The sequence below is a fragment of the Dendrobates tinctorius genome, unplaced genomic scaffold (assembly GCF_039654945.1).
Source record: "Dendrobates tinctorius isolate UK_male_01 unplaced genomic scaffold, ASM3965494v1 ptg000047l, whole genome shotgun sequence".
NCBI lineage: Eukaryota > Metazoa > Chordata > Amphibia > Anura > Dendrobatidae > Dendrobates > Dendrobates tinctorius.
Window position 1 is genome coordinate 11927375 of NW_027361715.1, and position 26908 is coordinate 11954282.

General features: G+C 47.6%; 1 protein-coding gene across 1 annotated transcript in view; it reads right to left on the reverse strand.

Annotated features, from left to right (window-relative positions):
• ATP6V0D1 (ATPase H+ transporting V0 subunit d1) overlaps nt 1-26908 on the reverse strand; it is a 107740-nt gene that overhangs the window by 23281 nt on the left and 57551 nt on the right. The window contains exons 3-4 of the mRNA XM_073576206.1: nt 7307-7485; nt 754-833 (exon numbers count right to left, since the gene is read on the reverse strand). Of these exons, the coding sequence (XP_073432307.1) occupies nt 754-833; nt 7307-7485 (259 nt within the window). The remainder of the gene's footprint in view (nt 1-753; nt 834-7306; nt 7486-26908) is intronic.

Genomic DNA, 26908 nt, shown 5'->3' on the forward strand with positions numbered 1-26908 from the left:
TTCATTTAAAATAAGCCCTGGAGGTAGATTCTTAGGGAGAGCTATGTCCCACCCATAGATCTTAACAGCTCATTTACATATTGAGGAAAACGTGGATTTCTCTGGAATAAGACATCAGCTCTCAGATATCACAGTATCACTTTATTCTGCTTCCTATAACCTACATGCCCATATAGACGTTTTAGGAGGGTTGGTCCTAGTGACAGATTCCTTTAATTAGCAAATTAAGTTCATTTTATCTAGAGAGGAACATGGAAGTATAATGGCAGCAGACACTAAAATATTCTGTCCTAAAGTGATAATTGGACGGGTCCCTGTCAGCATGTGCAGTGTGACGCTCCACTGCTGTGACCTGGAGATAACCTATACCATGCACGGTTGGGCTATCCTTCTACTGCACATACTCCTGGTAACATTCCAGGACAGTGGTGCCAGAGGGGAGACTCGGAGCCCTCCCTGTGGGCACGCCAGGCCCCGGAGACGCCACTCCCTTCTTCCCATGTTCAAATGTATTTGCGCCTTTCAAACATGAATACATTTGAACAGTACTGCGCCAGCACCGGGAAGCAGCGCCTGTCAGCCCCAAGGGTTTGGGTGGCCGTTTGGGCACTCAGTCTCTTGAAGCTGTGCCATCACTGCTCTAGGACCATGTGAATGTGGGTTACATTTAGGAATGGAGTCATAATATCATCTTCTTTCTCTTCTTCCCTTACAACTACAGGAAACCCCGGAGAAAACATTATTTGTACTCACCTTATAAAGTGTGTTCCTGATTATTTCAATGTTCATTTCATCCAGATCTTGCTCCGATATGCAGTCCTGAAAAAACGCAGCTAGAGACAAAACATGAAAAGTCCTTAATGGAGATCAGTGATAAGATATGTAAAGCAATCAGTCTTCATGAGTTATCTAACCATCCAACCCCGGAGACCGTCACTTCTACACTCATTGAGGATAACTGAAATAGTGATGGAGAAAATGTTCTCACTGCAATCATTAAAAAAAATAAAATAAAATAATAATAAAATATTATAGATATATATTCTGCAGACCCATCATGATCACCTGATTAAAAGAACCTGGAAAGGGTGGTTCAAATAGCCATCAAAAATGGTAAAAACACTAAAAACACTGCTCCACTGCCAGATTATTTTCTTACATTTTAAAAGGGTAGTTTGGGATTTCCAAAAGGTAGCAGGTATTGTTATAAAATAATAAAAGAACCATTAGTTAACAGATAACTCCCCTGTTGTGCGTATCAACACTGCAGTCAATCACTGACCACAGCCATCAGGGGCTGCACCAAACAAGCGTCGGTGCTGAGGCCAGGGGCAGACTGCAGCGGTCACATCATTACTACAGGATGACTGAAGATTAAGGCTGTGTGCACACGATGCAGATTTGCAGCGGTTCCGCAGCGGATTTTACCGCGCAGAAACGTTGCATATCCACATTGTGATGTACAGTAGCCTTAAAATCAATGTAAAAAAAACGCTGTGCAGACGCTGCGGATGTTTCCGCGGTACAAAATCCGCAGCATGTTACTTCTTTTGTGCGGTTTTCCATCTCCCCTGTCACCAAATCCGCAGGGGGAAAACCGCACAAAAACCGCAAGAAAACCGCATGAAAAATGGAAGAAATCAGCAGGAAAAATGCAGGTCATTTGACCTGCGGATTTCTTCCATTCTGCGCGGAAAAATCCGCAGGGCCAAAAAGTACGTCTGCACTCAGCCTAAGAAACAGGGATTTTTGTGATAAACTCATCGTAAAATCCTTTTCTCCGAGACGCTCATTGGGGGACACAGAGACTGTGGGTGTATGCTTCTGCCGCTAGGAGGCTGACACTACGTGAAAAAAAGAGGATAGCTCCTCCTCCGCAGTATACACCCTCGCCCCTATTGTGGGCGGAAATCAGTTTGGTACCAAAGCAGTAGGAGGACAACAAAATCAACTTCAATACAGGTACAACATGTCCAAAGGAAAACACCATCCTTATATCAAATTAGACACATTAATTTAAACAAAACAAGAGCCAACTGGCTATCAGGGTGGGTGCTGTGTCCCCCAATGAGCGTCTCGGAGAAAAGGATTTTACGGTGAGTTTATCACAAAAATCCCTGTTTCTCCGTCGCCTCATTGGGGGACACAGAGAATATGGGACGTCCTAAAGCAGTCCCAGGGTGGGAGTTAACTCACCGATCCAAGCTACATGCACCTCTTGTTTAAAGGTGCGCCACTGCTGCTTGGAGAATCCTTCTACCCAGGCTCGCATCCGCTAAGGCCTGAGTATAGATGATATAATGCTTGGCAAAAGTGTGCAGGCTGGACCAGGTTGCTGCCTTGCAAACCTGTTCCGTCGAAGCCTGATGCCGAAGCGCCCAAGAGGTGCCCACTGCCCGAGTAGAGTGCGCACTGATCCCTGCTGGAATCGGCGTGCCTCTAATGCGGTAGGACTCCTGAATAGTCAAACGAATCCATCTGGCTATGGTCGATTTTGAGGCAGCGAGTCCCTTCCTGCGCCCTTCGGGGAGCACGAACAGCGTGTCAGTCTGACGAAAGGGTGCCGTCCTCGACACGTACCTCCGGAGGGCTCTTACCAGGTCTAACGTGTGAAGAGCTTTTTCCACACGGTGCACCGGTGCTGGACAAAAAGAAGGCAAGACAACATCTTCATTAATGTGAAAAGAGGACACGACCTTCGGCAGAAACTGAGGGGCTGGTCTGAGCACCACCTTATACTTATGGAAAGTGATGAACGGAGCTCAGCAGGATAGGGCCGCCAGCTCCGAAACCCGCCTTATAGAAGTGATGGCCACTAGGAACACCACTTTCCAGGAAAGGTACCTCAAAGAGATATCCTGAAGCGATTCAAAAGGAGCTTCCTGCAGAACACTTAGGACCAGGTTAAGGTCCCAAGCGTCCATAGGCACCTTATAGGGAGGTACCAAGTGGGAGACTCCCTGGATGAAAGTCTTCACCTGCAGATTGGTAGCAATTCTGCGCTGGAACAGGACGGATAAGGCCGATATTTGTCTCCTGAGGGAACTTGGGGCCAAGCCCGAGTCTAGCCCTGACTGGAGGAAAGCCAAGATGTTGGGAATCGAGAATCTCAGCGGAGAAACACCGCGGCTTCGACACCGCGAAGAACACCTTCCAGGTGTGGTGGTAAATTCGTGCTGAAGCAGGCTTCCGGGCGCTAATCATTGTAGCGACCACCTTGCTCCCGAACCCTGCCTGGGTTAGAATCCAAGATTCAATGGCCATGAAGTCAAACACAGATGGTATGAGGGACTGGTTGGCGAAGTGTCCGGACTCCCTGCTGGAGAGCTAGTACCTTTTCCTGAGGGAGAATCACCAATCCTCGGCAAGTGTCGAAGATCATTCCTAAGAAGGAGATCTTCTGAGCTGGCACAAGGGATGACTTCTTTGCATTGACCAACCACCCTAAGCGGGCAAGAGTATCCAGCGTGATGCTGACATTTTCCTCGCATGCCCGTATTGACGGGCCCTTGACCAAGAGGTCGTCCAGATAAGGGACGACGACTTTGCTTTGAGAATGCAGTATGGCCATGACAACTGCCATAACCTTTGTGAACACTCTGGGAGCCGTGGCTAGCCGGAAGGGTAGCGCAAAGAACTGAAAATGTTGACCGTTGATGGCGAAGCGTAGGTACCTCTGATGAGGAAAAATGGGAATATGCAGATATGCATCTTGGATGTCTATTGAGGGCAAGTATTCTCCCTGCTCCATGGCCAATATGAACGTAGAGACTCCATCCGGAAATGTCTGATCCTGATGAATCTGTTAAGAAGCTTCAGGTTCAACACAGGCCTGACAGATCCGTCCTTTTTGGGAACCGCAAAAAGGTTGGAATAGAAACAGTGAGCCCTTTCGTGTTACGGTACTGGAATAATGACTCAGTTGTGCTGGAGCAATTTGATGGCTCCCAATAGAGCCCTTGCCTGGGCATCTACCCTGGGAAGCCGGGAAAGAAAAAATCGTCTTGGGGGGTCTTTGATAAATTCCATTTTGTAACCTGAGGACACCAATTCTTTTACCCATGCGTCGTGAGCGACGTTGGCCCAAACGTGGTGAAAACAGAGTAGGCGGCCGCCCACCTTGCTGGTGTCGTCTGGTAAAGACCTCGAGTCATTTGGCCGATGATCTTTGGGATCTGGATCCCCTCGATCTGGCCAGTTGAGCACGCATTCTCCCCAATGGGTTGGCTCTATATGAGACCTGCCGCTCCCTATCCTGGTTGGGGCGGCCTGAGGCGGCGGAATTGGACCCCGTAGTCCACCCGGGGTTGTGAAAAGCCCGAAAACGTGCCTGAACCGGGTGACGAAAAAGCGGTTTAACCTTTTGTTGAGGGAAAAACCCGCTCTTTCCTCCTGTGGAGTCTGAGATAAGTTGATCCAACTTTTCCCCAAATAGGCTGCCGTACTGATAAGGCAGAGAAGTCAAGGACGTCTTGGAAGTAGAATCGGCTCGCCATGTCCTCAACCACAGGGCTCTTCTGATAGAGATTGCATTAGCTGCAGCAAGTGCTGAACAATTTGCCGCATCCAAAGATGCATTAATTACATAGTCTCCGGCCATCGCCATGTGACCTGCGACCTCCGAAATCTCTGCAGGTAGATCCTGCTCCTGCGCGACCTTGTTTAATATTTCTAACCATGATATCATAGCCTTAGCTACCCAAGTTGCTGCGAACGAGGTAGCGAGTGCAGACCCTGAAGCCTCATATACTGGACGAGCTAGGCTCTCAATAAGGCGGTCCGTGGGATCCTTAATCGAGGAAACAGTAGGGACAGATAACAGGGTCTTAGTGGCCAGGCGTGAAACCGGAGGATTCACTATCGGGGATTCCATCCATTTTTTACGGAGGTACGGAGCAAACGGATACCTCACTTTGAGTGCCCTTTGACCCGAGAAACGCTGGTCTGGACGTTCTCTGTGCCGCTGCACTATGTCCTCAAACTCAGGGTGAGAGGAAAAAATTCTGTGCGCCGCTTCACTCGTTTAAATGCCACCTTATGCCCCGTAGCCGCTGCAGGATCATCCTCAACCCCCAGGGTCTGATTGACGGCTTCTATGAGGCTGTCCACTGTTTCACGTGACCCGAGTGTCCAGGTCAAGGGGCTCGTCTGAGTCGCAATCTGAGGTCTGCTCGCTATCAACCACTGGTGACGGGGAGCGAGAAGCAGAGCTTACGGATGCCAAGGCACCGGATGGACTGGGCGACATCGTGAGGATTCGTTTCCTCCGGGTCTGCCTGGAGTGAGAGTGGCCCCTGCAGGCCGGAGGCTCTATTGAGGTGGAGGTTCCCTCTAAAGGCGGCGAGACACTGTCCCTGCCCCTATCTGGGGCTTGAAGGGACTCTATTGCTCTCGAAAGCGACGCCATGGACTGTGACAGTGATCGGGCCCACTCCGGGGGATTTGACACATTGGTCGCGGTCGCAGGGGAGGGCTCCTGGGCACGTTTGGATTCGCAGGCTTTGCATAAACGCTTGCTCTGCGCCCGCGGAAACGCAGCCCGACAAGAGATGCATGCAGCGTAAAAGAACGTGTGCGTCTTTGCCTTTTCGGACATGCTGTATTTGTCCGCTGCTGGGGATATCGGGAGGAGGTAGCACCTCGTTTTCCCTTGTAGCGTGGCCTCTCGGGCAGCACTTACCCCAGTCCTGCGCCCCCCCCCCCCCCGACCTGGATGCTTCCTTTAAATCGCGCACAGACATCTGTGGCGCACGCCAGTCTGTAAAAACCGCTCTAGGGGCGGTACTTCCGCTTTGTGGCCTAGCCGCGCTCCGAAACCAGGGCCTCGATTTTTACTGCCGCCGCCGAAAGTGATGCGCGGCCCCGGGGGCGGAACCACAAAAAAAAGGCGCTACTGACCGGCACGGCGTTCCTGACCCAGGCTGCTGCCTGACGGATTGCGCCCTCTCTTGCATGGCTAGTGGTCGCGCTGTGGGCTGCAGCCCGAAGTCTTCGCAAGAGCCCTCCCAGACCCTCTCCTCACCGATGATCCTCTTCAGCCTGAGCGCAGCGTGTGTGTGTGGGGTGGTCTTTGATAAAATAAAAATAGGACGGTGCAGGGACCCTAGCTCCATCTAACCCCTTCAGGGGGTGAGGAGAGGGACCGTCCGCCACCTTGCAGCACCGCAGTCTGAGCACTGGTGGAGCAGTGGGGGCCGCACGGACTAGTCTTGTGCCTCTGTACAGCCCATGGTTTCAATACCTAGGGGTGGTCAGGGCTAAGTCCGGCATTGTGTCCCACGACGCGGGAGAGGATACGTGGAGGGACACTCGCACGTGCTCGCCCGTTGTTGGTTTGATGAAATCGGACCCTTTCAATAGGATCCGTTGCCCCTGTCACATTTTCATGGGAAAAAGACGAAAAAAGTCTGGAGAGAAAAACCAGACGTGTGCCTCCATGGACACTAAGCAAAAAACTGATTTCCGCCCGCAATAGGGGCGAGGGTGTATACTGCAGAGGAGGAGCTAACCTCTTTTTTTCACTTAGTGTCAGCCTCCTAGCGGCAGAAGCATACACCCACAGTCTCTGTGTCCCCCAATGAGGCGAAGGAGAAAATTATTATTTAACAATAATTACTAATGCTGTGTAACTTTTTTTTTTGAACAGTGGACCCAATGCCCCAAGGAGACTTACAATATGGACACTGGTTGTCTCACAAAATCAAAAAAATAAAGCTCATGCCCATAACCATATAAGGATTTATAGACGTCACTAAAAGGGAGGTTAAAGGGGTTATCCACTACTTGGACAACAACTCCTGAATCCCCATGTTTCCTCCTAGTAAAATAATAACACCAATCCTCGCCTCTGGTGTCGGCGCCAGATCTACCAGGGCTCACATCACATTATGTCATGCTATCTGTGTCACCAATCAGCACTTGTGTCACTCTCGCGTCCGTCAGACAAATCCAGACATCAGTAGAGAGTGAGAAAGTGGACGCAGCTCTCACTTCCTCCGGATAGCAATGGTGTCAGTAGGAGAGAAGAGTGAAGCTAATGAACACAGGGATCTCGTGACACTGCCGGAATGGCACCAGCACCACATGCAAGGATAAGTGTTCTTGTTTCACTGGGGGAAAACTTAGGGATTGGGACGGGGTTGTAAAAGTAATGGACTACACCCTTAAAGAAGAGAGGTGCTAATTTGGACAGACTTCAAGCAATCTTACAGTAGGAAGGATATTTTCTGATAAAATTTGATTGTGCTGCGGCATCCATTCTAGAAATGATTGCCTTGCCGACACTAGCACAGTTGATAACACATACCTAAAGGAGTGTCCACAAGTATGGCGTTGTATAGTTCTGCTGGTGTCTGGGCGATGTTCACGGCCTCCATCTGTTCAAAGATGCCCAAGGGGTGGCATTTGGGCACAAGCTCAGAAATTGACCGCTGGTGCAAGGTCCCCGTGATCAGCAGAATAACATTGTCTATCATGTAGCTGTACCTGGAAGGAAGAGGAGAAAGGTTGAGATGGCTTCACTGATCACAGGCATAGCTCGTTATGGACAGTTGCTGGGAGAACCGATAAAGACTCTTGACATCGGCCAGGTCAATAATCTGTGACTGCTGATCTGTAGGTCCGGTGACTCTCCTCAACTCCGGGCATTCCCAGGATGGAACACAGCCATCCCTGCGGTGTGACGCATGCAACGGGTGTCCTGTGAATCCATTCTCCCATCACTAATACCTAGAGATCACGTGTGCTCCCAACAGGTTGACGTCAATCTTCAGGTCACCTGCTCCATTTTAGGAACAAACACAATTTATGTGCAAAAGTGATGGAAAGAGACAGAGGGGCCATTGATATAAAGTCTAGCTGGGCTTCGATAGGCGTCCATCCCTTACTTCTGCCACTCTTATTTGTAAAATAGTGAGAAGAGGTCCTATGATCAGCCTATAACCAGGCAGACACATAGGTCTGCATAGGAGCTGGATACACAACATGCTGTGATATGATGTTGGTCAGAAGCTGGCCAACATGTGAGGAACATCTAAAGTAGGACATCACTGGGCCTCGTTCATACTAAGAGGGTGCTCTATGCTGAGAACTTGTGTCAAGGATTTGTGATACCCTGAAAAGAGGGATTCAGACAGAACTCCCCATTTGTAGATTAGTAAGGGTGGTGCACACCCAAAAAAAATAAATTAAAAAGGTCAAACCAAGTCCAAAGAGACTCAGTTTGCCAAAAACTCAGTGACTCAATCGGGTGTTCCATCTGAATCCAGTTTTTCAAGATTCAGATAAAAACCTTGACAGTGTTCAGCGTGGAGCTCATGATAAATGTGAGCCGAGCCTTATTTGCATTTACTGTGGATTATAGCTTGCAGAATAGTCAAGAGCTCCAAACGCAATTCTGCTTCTTACAGAAAGCAGTCAACAAACTCGTGTTGACATCTGATCAGCTACGAAGTAAAGGATCAACTTTTTCTTACTTGCAATAAATGTACTGGGAATACGACCCTTAGAAGCACTAGCCTCACCAAAATGAAAATTGCCTGAAAAAGCTATGTGCAGATACTGAAAAAGTAAGGGATGTGGGAAAGTGCTGCGCTAAACATGAACTTACAGAGTCACTCTTTCACGCAGATTCATGTCACAGGAAAGCTGTAAAGCATCACTTAAAGACCATCCATGGAAAGTAAAGAATGGGCCACACTCGCAGTCCTACACTCCCGGAGGTCACTATCGCAGTCCTACACTCCCGGAGGCCACTATCGCAGCCCTACACTCCCGGTGGACACACGCGCAGCCCTACACTCCCGGTGGACACACGCGCAGCCCTACACTCCCGGTGGACACACGCGCAGCCCTACACTCCCGGTGGACACACGCGCAGCCCTACACTCCCGGTGGACACACCCGCAGTCTCTACACTCCCGTGGGACACACTCACAGTACCTACACTTCCGGTGGCCACACTTGCAGCCCCTACACTCCTGGTGGACAAACTCGCAGTGCTACACTCCCGCTGGACACACTCGCAGTACCTACACTCTTGGTGGCCACACTCGCAGCCCTACACTCCAGTGGACACACTTGCAGTCCTACACTACAGGTGGCCACATTCGCAGTCCTACACTCCCGGTGGACACACTCGCAGCCCTACACACCGGTGGACACACTCGCAGTCCTACACTACCGGTGGACACACTCGCAGTCCTACACAACCGGTGGTCACATTCGCAGTCCTACACTCCCGGTGGACACATTCGCAGTCCTACACTCCCGGTGGACATACTCGCAGCCCTACTCTCCAGTGGACATACTCGCAGCCCTACACTGGTGAGCATGCTCGACTTGTCACACACGTGCACTGCAGCTCCCATAGATGTGAATGGAACCGCGTTCATTTGACTCCCAAAAACTTTTTTTTATATTTTCATGAGAGATGGGGACATAAAAACACAGATTTATGTACAGGGCAGCAGGAGATCCTACGGCACACGTAAGTATCGTGCGCTGATATGTCCTCGCAGGGAGACAATCCAGAAGATAGATAACAGGCCGGGGACTGAGAAGACACAGCGCTGAGGATTTCAGCACTTGGAATACGACCATGTGTATCTGAGGGTGGATTTTTCCATAAACATCTGAAAGGAACATTTGTGCTTGTTGACACTAATCTGCGGACATGGATATTATCCGTTTCTCGAGAGATCAGCTGAGCAGGCACAAAAGCAGACAGCGAGCAGAACGCTCCGGACAAACCACAATCTGTACGAGGACGGTGAGAGATGTGTCAACTAGTGCAAGCGAGCACTGTGACATGAGCCGAAGAGCGAGACGGATAATCATCATTGGGTACTGGGGCTCAGCGTGTACTTTACCATCGGAGAGTTATGCAACCCTGGGCACAATGCCCGTCATCCCTCTGCCGTGCCAGGGTGATCGTAGGACTGCTGACACTCTAAATAAAAGGTGAAACTGTGGGCGAAACACTGCGACAAACACAGCAAATCTACCAGTAAATAAAGACAAGACACATTGTAGCCAGCAGAAAATTATCTATTGTTTAAATCAGATTTTTCATGTTAAAACACATTAAAAAAAATCTTTGGCAATGCTTTTTTTTCCAATTCACCACCTGTATTAAAAAATAAAATTAGTAATCTTACAATTTTCCTATTGGGCACTGGGGCTTTTTCAGACTCTCACTTCCTGTTCTTTCAGAAAGAGTTTACAGCAGTTTCCTTATCATCAGAGGCAGCATGACAATGACAGGTAACGCCTCTATACTCAGCTGATAACACAGGATCCATCAATCACAACAGGCTGACCTGCTCCCTCTGCCTTCGCAAGCACCTTTGCACATTTGATTTAAAGCGGTTGTTTGGCCTAAGGCTATAAGTTTGCAGTCACCATATGTGACTGCAGACTTGTGAATCCTCACATGGGGCATACTGCACACTGTGAGGATTCTCCACTGCCATAGCCGGGAGCGGTGGATGCGTGACTGCAAGTATGTGATTTGCATACATGGAGTCACGTGCAGACTAGACTTGTGCGGTCAATGCAATCTGTATGGAGTGAAGCTGGATACAGTCTAGTCGGAATGTGGCCGGAGTACGCAAGCTTCCGGCAAAAATCAGACCGGACATGTCCAGCCTTGCTTAATACACTTGTATTGAGCGAGATTGCGCATGTTTAGTCAGCATGTGACCCCGTATTTGCACATTGCGCACCAGCGGTCACTCACCTGCCGCTGGTGACACCGGAGAATCCCGACAGAATACAGTGCGCGCTGTAGGTATTCACAAGTCTGCAGTCACAGAGAGTGACTGCAGACTTGTATCCTAAGGCTGGACAACCCCTTCAAATCATTCAATAGAAAAAGTAGGCTTGGAGTCAGTCTATTGCCGTTAATGAACATGTGTTACTTCCAGGAAAAAGGAAGCTAAGAATCTAAAATAACCCCATTGCAAGATTTCTCATTTTTAGGTTTAATATATATTTTTTAAATACTTTTAAAATATCTTCAACACGAAAAAAATCTGAATTTAAAAATATTTTCTGATGATACAGTCCCCTTTAGAAATGTATTTTTATCTAATTGTCACCATAAATAAAAAATTATCTGCATGTCTGGCATCTCCGTATTCGTACTAATGTAGAATCATGGTTTCAGGTCATTTAAAAAAAATATATATATAAATAAAATATATATAAAATATAAATAAAAAAATATAATACAAAAAAAAGTTTTTAACTGCAATGAACATGATAAAATACAACATCCAAAAAACTATGGCAGTTGGGCATTCTTTTTATCACCATTTAATCTAACTTGGAATTTTTTCCCCATTTGCCAGTACATTATATTGTAAAATGAATGGCGTTAATGAAAACAAACCCGTCCCGTAAGAAACAAGCCCTCGCATAGACAAAAGGGGAGGAAAAAACGAGCAAAAATAAACATTTTATAATAGCCCAGGTGTTAATGATGACCCATTGTTTTACTTTAAACAAAAAGTGAAAATAAAAAAAAAAAAACTTTGTAGAATATCAAAGAAATTTGTTTTGTTTTTTTATTCCAGAATAGTCTTGAAATTCACAATTCAAGGGTAAAATCCATCTTCAGTAAATACGGACTTCCCCATTACCGAGATAGGAGATGGCAGTTGGTGCTTGTAAAATTCTATGGAGAAGTGTAACTGTCGATTCAGGAGAACTTGCAGCAAAATGTCTGAGTCTGCCTCTGGTACCAGGCTTCTCCTCCTCCTTTCTTCAAAGAATTTTAAAAGCACCAACTGCAATGTCCTATCTCAGTAATGGAAACATCTGTATTCATTAAACACAGAATCTAACCCTAAATTGAGAAAGAAACAGATTTCTTTAAGATATAAGCCCCCCTCGGCTTATACACGAATCATTGTCCCAGAAGCAGGTGGGGGAGGAGGAGCGGCGGGTCTCAAGCGGAAGGAGATGGTGGCTGCGGCTGTAGCTGTGCCCGCTGCTAGAGAAATTAACCCCTTAACCCCCAAGGGTGGTTTGCAGGTTCATGACCGGGTCAATTTTTACAATTCTGACCACTGTACCTTTATGAGGTCATAACTCTGGAACGCTTCCATGGATCCCGGTGATTCTGACATTGTTTTCTCGTGACATATTGTACTTCATGTTAGTGATAAAATTTCATTCAAATAACTTGCGTTTATTTGTGAAAAAAACAGAAATTTGGCGAAAAAAAATTTCGCAATTTTCCAACTTTGAATTTTTATGCCCTTAAATCACAGAGATATGGCACCCAAAAAACTTAATTAGTAACATTTCACATATGTTTACTTTACATCAGCACAATTTTGGAACCAAAATTTTTTTTTGTTAGGAAGTTATAAGGGTTAAAAGTTGACCAGCGATTTCTCATTTTTGCAACACCATTTTATTTTTACGGACCACATCACATTTGAAGCCACTTTGAGGGGTCTATATGATAGAAAATACCCAAAAGTGACACCATTCTAAAAACTGCACCCCTTAAGGTGCTCAAAACGACATTAAAGAAGTTTATTAACCCTTTAGGTGCGTCACAGGAATTTTTTGAATATTTAAAAAAAAAAATGAACATTTAACTTTTTTTTCACAAAAAAAATACTTCAGGTTCAATTTTTTTTATTTTACCAAGGGTAACAGGAGAAATTGGACTGCAATAGTTATTGTGCAATTTGTCCTGAGTACGCTGATACCTGATATGTGGGGGGAAGCACTGTTTCAGCGCATGGCAGAGCTCAGAAGGGAAGAAGCGCCGTTTGACTTTTTCAATGCAAAATTGGCTGGAATTCAGTTCGGACGCCATGTCACGTTTGGAGAGTCCCTGATGTACCTAAACAGTGGAAACCCCCTACAAGTGACCGCATTTTGGAAACTAGTCCCCCTAAGGAACTTATCAAGATGTGTGGTGAGAACTTTGAACCCACAAGGGCTTCACAGAAGTTTATAACGCCCGGGCGTGAAAATAAAAAAATCGTATTTTTTCAAACATGATCTTTTAGTCACCAATTTTTTTTATTTTCCCAAGGGTATCAGGAGAAATTGGACCCCAAAAGTTGTTGTCCAATTTGTCCTGAGTAAGCTGATACCCCATATGTGGGAGAAAACTACTGTATGGGGACACGTCGGGGCTCGGAAGGGAAGCAGTGACGTTTTGGAATGCAGACTTTGATGGAATGGTCTGCGGGTGTCATGTGCGTTTGGAGAGCCCCTGATGTACCTAAACTATTGAAACTCCCCACAAGTGACCCCATTTTGGAAACTAGACCCCTAAAGGAACTTATCTAGATGTGTGGTGAGCACTTTGAACCCCCAAGTGCTTCACAGAAGTTTATAACGCCCGGGCGTGAAAATCAAAAAATCATTTTTTTTCCACAAAAATGATATTTTTGCCCCCAATTTTTTATTTTCCTAAGGGCAACAGGAGAAATAGGACCCCAAAAGTTGTTGTCCAATTTGTCCTGAGTACGCTGATACCTCATATGTGGGGGTAAAACACTGTTTGGGCGCATGGCACAGCTTGGAAGGGAAGGAGCACCATTTGACTTTTTCAACTCAGAATTGGCTGGAATTGAGATCAGACGCCATGTTGCGTTTGGAGAGCACCTGATGTGCCCAAACAGTGGAAACCCCCCAATTATAACTCCATCCCTAACCCCAACACACCCCTAACCCTAATCTCAGCCCTAACCCTAGCCCTAACCCTGACCCTCGCCCTAACCCTAATGGGAAAATGGAAATCAATACATTTTTTTTATTTTATTATTTTTCCCTAACTAAGGGGGTGATAACGGGGGGTTTGATTTACTATTTATGGCGGTTTTTATGTTTGGCAGCTGTCAGACGCTAAAAGACGCTTTTTATTGTAAAAATAGTTTTTGCATCACCACATATTGAGAGCTATAATTTTTCCGTATTTTGACCCACCGAGTCATGTGAGGTCTTATTTTTTGCGGGACGAGTTGACGATTTTATTGGTATCATTTTCGGGCACGTGACATCTTTTGATCGCTTTTTATTCCGATTTTTAGGACACAGAATGAACAAAAACCAGCGTTTCATGAATTTCTTTTGGGGGGTGCGTTTACACCGTTCCGCCTGCGGTAAAATTGATAAAGCGGTTTTATTCTTCGGGTCAGTACGGTTACAGCGATACCTCATTTATGTCTTTTTTTATGTTTTGGTTGCTTTATGCAATGAAAACTATTTTATATAAAAAATAATTATTTTTGCATCACTTTATTCTGCGAGCTATAACTTTATTTTTTCACTGATGACGCTGTATGGCAGCTCGTTTTTTGCGGGACAAGATGACGTTTTCAGCGGTACCATGGATATTTATATCCGTCTTTTTTATCGTGCGTTATTGCACTTTTTGTTCGGTGGTATGATAATAAATCATTATTTTTTGCTTCGTTTTTTATTTTTATTTTTTAAGGGGTTCGCTAAAGGGGTTTACTAATGGGATAGTTTTATAGGGCGGGTCGTTACAGACGCGGCGATACCAAATATGTGTACTTGGATTGTTTTGGGGTTTTTTTTCCAAAAAATGAATTTATTAGGGAATTTTTTTTTTTTTTTAATTTATTTAGCGATTTTTTTAAAATTATTTTTACACTTTTTTTTTTTTTTTAAACTTTATTACATTGTCCCAGGGGGGAACGTAACTGTCATGTGACAGATCGCTGATCTGTCACATCACAGATCACTGTGACAGATCAGCAATCTGTCACAGGCAGTGCACAAGGCTTCCTCCTTGCCTGCGCTTTGCAGGCGTAAGGAAGCCGCCTCCCTGCAGGCCCCCTTCGCCATCTTGGATTCGGGGACCTGCAGGGATGGAGCCCCCTGCAGCAGCGCTGCACATTGCGCTGCTGTGGGGGGCTCAGGGGAGCACGGAGGGAGCCCCCTCCCTGCCAATGCTTCCCTTTAACCCCCAGTACACCGCGATCGTGTTTGATCGCGGTGTGCAAGGGGTTAACGTGTCGGGGCGGTCCGTGACTGCCCCTGACACATTTTGCCGGGTGTCAGCTGTGATAATCAGCTGACACCCGGCCGCATCAGCGGCGCTCACCACGTAGGTGCCGCTGATCACTGTGACGTACTATCCCGTCCCTGGGTATTAAGTCCCAGGGCACATGGAGGGGATAGTACGTCACATGGCAGAAAGGGGTTAATATTCATTGCACTGGCGACGAGTATTAATTTCTCTTATAGGGCTCACAGTTACAGCCGCCGGCATTCAGCAGCTGTAAAAAAAAAAAACAAACAAAAAAACAACCTCCTACTTACCTTCCCTGCGCGCCCTTGTAGCATCTTGTTCCGGCTTCCAGCAGCTCCTGCGGCGAGCGATCACCTGCCCCCGCTGAGTGGAGAAGGTTGAATATTCATTACCTTAATGAGCGGGGACACGTGATTGGTCGGAGCAGTAGCTGCTGGAAGCCAGAACAAGATGCTGAGAGGGCGCACAGGGTAAGCAGGAGGGTTTTTTTTATGCTTTTCTCATGGGGGGCCATGCATACCAGGATAGAAAAGAGGAGCCATGAAGACAAGGACAGTGATAAGGAGCCATGCATACCAGGACAGGGATAAGGAGCCATGCATTCCAGGATCCCTAGGGATAAGGAGCCATGCATACAAGAATGGGGATAAGGAGCCATGCCTACCAGGATAGGGATGAGGAGCCATGCCTACCAGGATAGGGATGAGGAGCCATGCCTACCAGGATAGGGATGAGGAGCCATGCCTACCAGGATAGGGATGAGGAGCCATGCCTACCAGGATAGGGATGAGGAGCCATGCCTACCAGGATAGGGATGAGGAGCCATGCATACAAGGATAGGGATAAGGAGCCATGCCTACCAGGATAGGGATGAGGAGCCATGCATACAAGGATAGGGATAAGGAGTCATGCATACAAGAATGGGGATAAGGAGCCATGCCTACCAGGATAGGGATGAGGAGCCATGCATACAAGGATAGGGATGAGGAGCCATGCCTACCAGGATAGGGATGAGGAGCCATGCATACAAGGATAGGGATAAGGGGCCATGCATACCAGGATAGGGGATAAGGAGCCATGCATACCAGGATAGGGATGAGGTGGCCATACATACCAGGATAGGGATGAGGAGCCATGCATACCAGGACAGTGGTTAGGAGCCATGCATATCAGGATAGGGATGAGGAGGCATGCATACCAGGATAGGGATGAGGAGCCATGCATACCAGGACAGGGATGAGGAGCCATGCATACCAGGATAGGGATGAGGAGCCATGCATACCAGGACAGGGATGAGGCGCCATGCATACCAGGACAGGGATGAGGAGCCATGCATACAAGGATGCAGATGAGGAGCCATGCATACAAGGATGGAGATGAGGAGCCATGCATACAAGGATAGGGATGAGTAGCCATGCATACAAGAATAGAGATGAGGAGCCATGCATACCAGGATAGGGATGAGGAACCATGCATACCAGGACAGGGATAAGGAGCCATGCAGACAAGGATAGGGATGAGGAGCCATGCATACCAGGATAGGGATGAGGAGCCATGCATACCAGGATAGGGAGGAGGAGCCATGCATACCTGGACAGGGATGAGGAGCCATGCATACCAGGATAGGGAGGAGGAGCCATGCATACCTGGACAGGGATGAGGAGCCATGCATACCAGGACAGGGATGAGGAGCCATGCCTACCAGGATAGGGATGAGGAGCCATGCCTACCAGGATAGGGATGAGGAGCCATGCATACAAGGATAGGGATGAGGAGCCATGCCTACCAGGATAGGGATGAGGAGCCATGCATACAAGGATAGGGATAAGGGGCCATGCATACAAGGATAGGGATAAGGGGCCATGCATACCAGGACAGGGATGAGGCACCATGCATACCAGGACAGGGATGAGGAGCCATGCATACAAGGATGCAGATGAGGAGCCATGCATACAAGGATGGAGATGAGGAGCCATGCATATCAGGATAGGGATGAGGAGCCATGCATACCAGGATATGGATGAGGAGCCATGCATACCAGGACAGGGATGAGGAGCCATGCCTACCAGGATAGGGATGAGGAGCCATGCATACCAGGATAGAGATGAGGAGCCATGCATACAAGGATGGAGATGAGGAGCCCATGCATACAAGGATGGAGATGAGGAGCCATGCATATCAGGATAGGGATGAGGAGCCATGCATACCAGGACAGGGATGAGGAGCCATGCATACCAGGACAGGGATGAGGAGCCATGCATACCAGGACAGGGATGAGGAGCCATGCATACCAGGACAGGGATGAGGAGCCATGCATACAAGGATGCAGATGAGGAGCCATGCATACAAGGATGGAGATGAGGAGCCATGCATACCAGGATAGGGATGAGGAGCCATGCATACCAGGATATGGATGAGGAGCCATGCATACCAGGACAGGGATGAGGAGCCATGCCTACCAGGATAGGGATGAGGAGCCATGCATACCAGGATAGAGATGAGGAGCCATGCATACAAGGATGGAGATGAGGAGCCCATGCATACAAGGATGGAGATGAGAAGCCATGCATATCAGGATAGGGATGAGGAGCCATGCATACCAGGACAGGGATGAGGAGCCATGCATACCAGGACAGGGATGAGGAGCCATGCATACCAGGACAGGGATGAGGAGCCATGCATACCAGGACAGGGATGAGGAGCCATGCATACCAGGACAGGGATGAGGAGCCATGCATACCAGGACAGGGATGAGGAGCCATGCATACCAGGACAGGGATGAGGAGCCATGCATACCAGGATAGGGATGAGGAGCCATGCATACCAGGACAGGGATAAGGAGCCATGCATACCAGGACAGGGATGAGGAGCCATGCATACCAGGACAGGGATGAGGAGCCATGCATACCAGGACAGGGATGAGGAGCCATGCATACAAGGATGCAGATGAGGAGCCATGCATACAAGGATGGAGATGAGGAGCCATGCATACCAGGATAGGGATGAGGAGCCATGCATACCAGGATATGGATGAGGAGCCATGCATACCAGGACAGGGATGAGGAGCCATGCCTACCAGGATAGGGATGAGGAGCCATGCATACCAGGATAGAGATGAGGAGCCATGCATACAAGGATGGAGATGAGGAGCCCATGCATACAAGGATGGAGATGAGAAGCCATGCATATCAGGATAGGGATGAGGAGCCATGCATACCAGGACAGGGATGAGGAGCCATGCATACCAGGACAGGGATGAGGAGCCATGCATACCAGGACAGGGATGAGGAGCCATGCATACCAGGACAGGGATGAGGAGCCATGCATACCAGGACAGGGATGAGGAGCCATGCATACCAGGACAGGGATGAGGAGCCATGCATACCAGGACAGGGATGAGGAGCCATGCATACAAGGATGGAGATGAGGAGCCCATGCATACAAGGATGGAGATGAGGAGCCATGCATACCAGGATAGGGATGAGGAGCCATGCATACCAGGATAGGGATGAGGAGCCATGCATACCAGGATAGGGATGAGGAGCCATGCATACCAGGATAGGGATGAGGAGCCATGCATACCAGGACAGGGATAAGGAGCCATGCAGACAAGGATGCCTACCAGGATAGGGATGAGGAGCCATGCATACAAGGATAGGGATAAGGGGCCATGCATACCAGGATAGGGGATAAGGAGCCATGCATACCAGGATAGGGATGAGGTGGCCATACATACCAGGATAGGGAGGAGGAGCCATGCATACCTGGACAGGGATGAGGAGCCATGCATACCAGGACAGGGATAAGGAGCCATGCATACCAGGACAGGGATGAGGAGCCATGCCTACCAGGATAGGGATGAGGAGCCATGCATACCAGGATAGAGATGAGGAGCCATGCATACAAGGATGGAGATGAGGAGCCCATGCATACAAGGATGGAGATGAGGAGCCATGCATACAAGGATAGGGATGAGGAGCCATGCATACCAGGACAGGGATGAGGAGCAATGCATACCAGGACAGGGATGAGGAGCCATGCATACCAGGACAGGGATGAGGAGCCATGCATACCAGGACAGGGATGAGGAGCCATGCATACCAGGACAGGGATGAGGAGCCATGCATACCAGGACAGGGATGAGGAGCCATGCATACCAGGACAGGGATGAGGAGCCATGCATACCAGGATAGAGATGAGGAGCCATGCATACAAGGATGGAGATGAGGAGCCCATGCATACCCGGCTTATACTCGAGTCAATACGTTTTCCCAGTTTTTCGTGGCAAAATTAGATGCCTCGGTTTATACTCGGGTTGACTTATACACAAGTATATACGGTATCTCTGCTGATCTAGCAGTGCTCTGAATGCTGAGCCCCACCCACAACACTGATTGACAGAAAGCTGCCAATTGGTAGTGGGGTGTGTGGTTGGACTTAGAGGCACCAGACATCTAGTCCTGTAGTGCTAATCTTCTAATATAACACCGATTTTAGCGAAACAGCAACACACAACCTAGTGAGTGACACATCGCTGGAATCAGCATCTCCGACCTCACATCATGCAAGAAGCCTAGTTGTATAAATAGCGTTGTTTTAGGTAGTAATTCATTTCATTGCTACCCTTGAATATTTACCACTGTTGCACTTTGTATAAATATTTATAAAAAGCTCTTATTAATAGGCTACTAAGTATGACACGGCTTGCCAGAACGCTATCTCGCGCCTGTCTACATGCTATGTCCATCCTTGACCTATGTCCTCCTCCAAAAATAGAAAGGATGAAATGTTAGGATCCAGCGTCCCGCCACCCCAAAATAACCACTTCAAGTTAGTGTAACCTTCTTCTTGGGCTATATTCAGCCAAAAAAATAAATAGAAGTTTAATAAGAAAAACAAAGCAAGTTCTAAGTAGAGAGAAAGGCCCAAGAAATTGGCACATAACTGAAAAATAAGGATTTCACGAGCTGTGTGAACATAGCCCAAGGGCACCCTCTCTCGCCGGCCTTCTTACTGCGCCATCACATTCCGAGAGCAGGCAGATGCCGGGAGAGCCTGTGCGCCAGCCGGGAACCCCACACACCGAAGATCTGGGGCCAAATAGCAAGATCTTGCTCTTCGTCAGGTTTTAAGGACAGGTGCACTTTAATAAAGTTTAGTTTAATATATTATGGTAGTGAAAAAAGCGAAGTTTTGCTTAAATCCTGGAAGATTGTGATCTGAGATCATCCTTTTTATTTTTTGGGGTCTGTTTTGGCCGCACGCTTTCACTCTGTTCTTATACAATGTACTTGCCAGGAAAGGTCAGCAAAGAGTGAGTTTCTGCAGAAATCATAATGGTGTTTATTTTCCCTCTTTTTTGTGCTGGTAAAATCGCAGTAAAACTTTTTCCTATCAGTACAAGGTCCTCTGAAGTTCTCGATCCCGATGCTCCTTCTCCTGCCTACACCAGAGAAGACCCAAGCCCATAATATCTCATTCTCTAAGTTTTACTTGGGGCATGTTCTTTAGCAATTTAAAACAACATTTAAAAAGTGGTGGGGGTCATTTTTGTACCCAGTCTTCCCTAAAAGCATGAAGATGCAGTGGGGTGTTTCAGCAGCCAAAATCTGGCTGAAGAGCCTTGTACTAGGAATGAGTGGTGGACCCAAGGGTTGGGCCCTCAGCGATCAGGAAGTTATCCCACGCCTTCTTGATTGGCAATAATTCATCATCTTGGTAACAACTCTTTATACAGACACCTTTGTTAACTTGAGACACATATTCAGCTCTGAGTCAAGGTCATGAGCCACATCCGGGCCCTACCCCCCAAATTAGTGACACCGAGAGCCCCTATTGCTGGTATAAATAACAGTTAACCCCTTAATGTCCAATGACGTGCACAATATGTCATAAGACATCTCCCCTGCTTTGATGAGGGCTCCGGCGCTGAGCCCGCATCAAAGCCGGGACATGTCAGCTGTTATGAACAGCTGACATGTGCCCGCAATAGGCGCGAGTGGAATCACCGTCCGCCCGCGCCTATTAACTAGTTAAATCCCGCTGTCAAAGCTGACAGCGGGCATTTAAATAGCATTTCCGGCCGCAGGGCCGGAAATGACCTCATCGCCGACCCAGTCACGTGATCGGGGGTCGGCGTCATGTTGCCTGGACAACCAGAGGTCTCTATGAGCCCTCTATGGTTGTTCCAGGCATATGGCTTTCAGCGCCACCCGGTGGTCGGCGCTGAAAGCACAGCAGTAAATCTGCTACATATGGGCGATCTGCTCATCGCCCATATGTAACAGAGCCGATCGGGTTGCGCATGCTTCTAGCCTCCTATGGAGGCTAGTGAAGCATGCCAAAAGTAAAAAAAAAAAAAAAAAGTTTAAAAATAAAAAAAAATTAAAAAAACCTAAAAGTTCAAATCACCCCCCTTTCGCCCCAATCAAAATAAAACAGTAAAAAGAAAATCCCACATACACATATTAGGTATCGCCGAGTTCAGAATCGCCCGATCAATAAAAAAAAAGCATTAACCCGATCGCTAAACGACATAGCGAGAAAAAAATTCAAAACGCCAGAATTATGTTTTTTTGGTCGCCAAGACATTGCATTAAAATGCAATAACGGGCGATCAAAAGAACGTATCTGCACAAAAGAGATATCATTAAAAACGTCAGCCCGGCACGGAAAAAATAAGCCCTCACCCGACCCCAGATCATGAAAAATGGCGACGCTACGGGTCTCGGAAAATTGCCCAATTTTTTTTTTTTAATAGCAAACTTTGGAATTTTTTTTCACCACTTAGATAAAAGAGGACATAGACATGTTTGGTGTCTATGAACTCGTAATGACCTGGAGAATCATAATGGCAGGTCAGATTTAGCATCTAGTGAACCTAACAAAAAAGACAAGCAAAAAACAAGTGTGGGATTGCACTTTTTTTGCAATTTCACCGCACTTGGAATTTTTTTCCCGTTTTCGAGTACACGATATGGTAAAACCAATGATGTCATTTAAAAATACAACTCGTCCCGCAAAAAATAAGCCTTCACCTGGCCATATAGACGGAAAAATAAAAAGTTATGGCTCTGGAAAGAAGGGGAGGGAAAAATGAAAATGCAAAACCAAAAATACCCTTGGTCATTAAGGGGTTAAAGCTTCAAATCAGAAAGCAGATCAAGAGAGGAGCCAGAAGACCGCCGTGTCTGGTTACATGCAATCCGCCACTGGTTAGAAGTACTTCACCTTCAAAATTAAGCAGTGCAGGTTTTTTCTTGCTAGCAGTGCAAGGGTTAATCTGTTCAGTTGAAGCTCCAGGAGCTTTCCTACTTATTTTGTCTTAGGCCTGTTTTACACATCAGTTTTTCCCCCATCAGTCAAAATCCGCCAAAATTTGAAAATGGTGGATCCGCTTTTCTTGGGGCGGAGCTGCCGTTTTTTTCCATTGAGATACATTAGTGGCGGATTTTGGCGGATGGTCGTCCGTTACGTCCGCTATTCGGCGGATCCGCCAGATTTTTGGCGGATTCTGTCTAAGGTGAACGGACTTTGCTACTTTTTTTGGCACCGTCAAAATGGCCGCCTATGGGTGGCGGATCCGCAATTTAGCGGAATCCGCCTTTTCGCACTGAGCATGCTCAGAAAAAAAGATACTTTTCCAGACAGTCCAAAAACTATATAAAAGGTGGGCTAATGACTCATTGGGCCCAGACATCCGGCACCAGCAAGAGAGACAAGACAGATAAGATTAGAGACAGAGCCTGCTATCAACTGCCCAGCAGCAAGACCCCTGCAACCACAAGCCAGGAGCAAGAGGCCTGCCAGCACCAAGCCAGGACCGAGAGGCCTGCCAGTGCCAGCCAGCACCAACAGCCTGCCAGCAAAGCCTGCAATTGTGTGAGTATAAAACCTATTTGTGTGGGGCATGTCTGTGTGTGTCTGTGGCTTGTCTGCCTGTGTGTGTGTGGTCTGCCTTCCTGCATGTATGTCCGTGGCCTCCCAGTGTCGCATGTCTGTGTGTATTTTTATTATGCTTTTTTTTTTTTTCATACTCTAATTGTTTTTCTGTTGCATGTGTACTGCATTTTATTTTCATACTACTGTAATTTTATTTGCATATTTGCAAGTGTGCTGTGATTGTGTTATGCGTATTGCATGTGGTGTAACTGTAGTATGTGTTCTGGCTATTTTTTACTTTTCATTTATTGTGGTATTTAAAATCAAGAGCAGAGCAGCTCCAACTTGTGAAAAAAAAAAATTAATAAAAACTGTGTATAAAAACTGTCCGTAGTAGTATTTTAAAACCAGGTAAAATTAAGTATGGGTACATGTGCAAAAAAGGTAACATTAAGTGTTGGTGTTTGGTATACAAGTGTGGTTATACTCTCAGTGAGATTGTCAGGGAATTACATACATTAAATACCAATGAAGATTTTTTTTTTTTTATGTTATTAAAAGTGTATTTATACTTGCAGATCAGTTCAGGAATTACCACATACCCTGCATCCTGCATCATACCCACCAGGAAGTCCGCAGCATACCCGCATAAGAAAAGACTTCAGTTTTCCCAGTAAGTATAAAGGCCTGAAAGCTTATTTTATCCTTTGTATAGTAGCTTAACAAGTGTCTTTATACTTGCAGATCAGTTCAGGAAGTACTGCAGACCCGCCAGGCCGCAGCAGACCCACATAAAAGAGTGAAATTTCTCAGTAAGTATAAAGGCCTAAGAGCTTATTTTATCATATGTATAGTAGCTTAACAAGTGTCTTTATACTTGCAGATCAGTTTAGGAAGGACTGCAGACCCGCCAGGCCGCAGCAAACCCGCAAGCTAGGCCGGAGCAATAATGTCTTCTTCTGGGAGCTCCCCCTCACATCATCAGCGAACTGAGGTTATATGTTTTTTTTTAACTCTTATTTTACACGATTTTTTTTTTTTTAACAATATATGCATGTATTATGTTTTCACAGGAAGCTGAATCTGAGGAGCTTCCAGGAGGAGACATACAGGGTGGAGAAATGCAAGGAGGGGGCGCGCAGAGTGTAAGTTTAGCAGATACAAAAACTCACATACATACAAACATAATGCTACACCCAACACAAACATTCATCACAGCACACACAATAACTACGCATCCATCCAACCACATAACTTTATTTTTTTTTTTACAGTCTTCACAATCCGGTGCCCGCACTGGAGCGACTCCCAGGACATCCCAGCGTCGTCGAGGTGATGCCTCTGGTGGTCGGCGAACAGCAAGTAACCCTTTATTTGGGTGATTGATTAATGAACCTCATGTGTTTGAATTTAATATTCCTTTTTTTTTTTTTCTTTTCCACAGGTTTCACAGCGTGCTCCCCACATACCAGTGGAAGAGGGTCTTATAATAGATGTGGATGCTCTCATCTAGGTTGTGCAACCACGGGAGCCGCTGTGGAACATGGCAAACCGCTTACATGCCGACCAACCAACCACCCGACGGCTCTGGGATGAGGTGTGTTCGGAGGTTGTAGAGAACTGGGAGGAGCTCGATGCGAGGGCCAGGGATTTAGTGCGTAAGTATTCCAATTTCAGTAACTTATATTACAGCATGTGAAGTGTTGAATACTAACCACTTTGTTTTTTTTGCTTCACAGGTGACAGGGTTATCATACGGTGGCGGTCGCTCAGGGATCGCTTCAAGAGGGACTTCAACAAGGAGATGCAGGCCCCGAATGGATCGAGAGGACGCAGGAGCACCCCGTATAAACATTACAGAGCCCTGTCGTTCCTCCGGTCGACGATGGTGAGCAGAAGGTAAATATTCCACACACCATTTCTGTAGTACAAATGTTTCCATGTTTAACCTAATTTTTTTTTTCAGCAATGCTAAATGAAATATAAATATATTAATATTTTTTTTTTCTCTTTTCTAGCACCATCTGCAGCACTCGGGAGCCTGCTTCTGAATTGCCTCCCTCTGGAGGGATCCCTTCGGAGACCGCCACCGGTGTCCACATCGAGGTATCTGACCCCTCTGTACCTTGCCTCTTGTCTCGTCCCTCTATCCCCTCCACCAGCACTGGAGCAGCAGGGCAGACTTCATCACATGAAGCTGCAGGTGACGATTTACAGTACCCTTTACCCCACCCCTCTGACACTGCCGCAACATCTCGACCAACTTTTGGTTCTGGACGGCAGCGTCTGAGAGATCAGGAAAGGATGACCTTGTCTGACTGTTTGAATCTGAATTCAACCTTTCAGAATGCATTCTGTATTTTGGGGCAACAGTTAACTTCTGGGTTGAACATGATAAATCAGAGTATCATGGAACTCAGAAGTTAAATGGAATGGATGAATTCAGAGTCAAACCAGGCGCCGAGACATATTTTTTTTCAATCAGTTGTCCGGCAAATGTGTGGCGCCCCTGAGGGTTCAGTCGCCACAGAGGTACTGCACCTCCTCCTGAGGTGTGGTGCCCCACCATCCAGGTAAGGTGGAGACACCTGACCACACTCCAGCACCTGCATCCCACACAACACAGTAGTGTAGCAAAGCACCCTTTGGTGGCTCCCTGCTTGGAACACGAAGAGTGCTGGGAGGCGGTTGGAGCTTAGCTGCACAAAGAGCGGGAAGAGTTTAGGATTTGGTCAGTCAGTCAGTGAGTCTGACTAGGGCAGTCGGTGAGAGAAAATCCCCTGAGTGGGATGGATGAAGAAAGTGCTGCAGCCGACCTCAGTGACTATGGGTCTGCTGACACAAGAAAGGGACATTGAAGGAAAGCCTGACTCTCTCCATAAGAAAGAAGGATTAGTACGGAACGTAAGGAGAGGAGGACTAAGGATTAGGGTTAGAGCAGAACCCTTCCCAAGTTCACAGCGCATGGCCGGGGTCCGGTCCCCGAGGTTGTACGGATACTAATGGTCCTGCAGCAGACACCGGAGGAATAGAAGTTGTCACCACTTTATTCCCACACCAGACTTGGGGGCACAACAGCAACGTGAGGGAGCCGGGACTTAGTAGCAAGGAGTCCCCGAAGCAGGCTACAGCTGTCTGCTGTACAAGTAGAGTTCTAAGAACATCTGAAAGGAGGAACTCCAGTGTAAGGCCGGTTTCACATTTGCGCTTTATGGCGCTGCGACGGCCTGCGCACGGCCGCTGCTAAGCCCCGCCCCCTGCCGGCTCCCTGCCCGCCCCATCTGGTCATCGCCTCCTACTAGCGTACATGGACGCTTGCGATCTGCGCACCCTATCTTTAGCATAGGGTGCGCAGATTGTGCGCTAGCAGGATTTTGCCGTGTGCTGCGCACCTTTGAAGGTGCGCCGTGCGCGCCGAAATGCAACATGCTGCGTTCGGCGCACACGGGCGCACCTTCAAAAGTGCGCAGCACACGGCAAAATCCTGCTAGCGCACGGCCAGCGCACGGCAAAATCCTGCTAGCGCACGGCCAGCGCACCATCTGCGCACCCTATGCTAAAGCTAGGGTGCGCAGATCGCAAGCGTCCATGTGCGCTAATAGGAGGCGATGACCGGATGGGGCGGGCAGGGAGCCGGCTGGGGGCGGGGTTTAGCAGCGGCCGTGCGCAGGCCGTCGCAGCGCCATAAAGCGCAAATGTGAAACCGGCCTAACTCAGTACTGTGAGTACTTCAAATAGGCGCTAGAAGGGAGACGTTCACAAAAGGCACATATGTTGGCAGAGTGTTGGAATGGAGTACTTCATCTTGCCTGGAGGTTGACTGAGCCCCTGACCTGGAGGACACAGCACCGAGGCGGGCACCTGTATGCACAACGGATTGTGAGTAAACCTTTGGAACTACATGCCCTGGTGTCCTCCGCTTATTCCTGCGCCAACCCACTCAGCACTGCTACATCTCTGTGCTTAACACTGCACCATTACGCTCTCCTCACTCTCTCC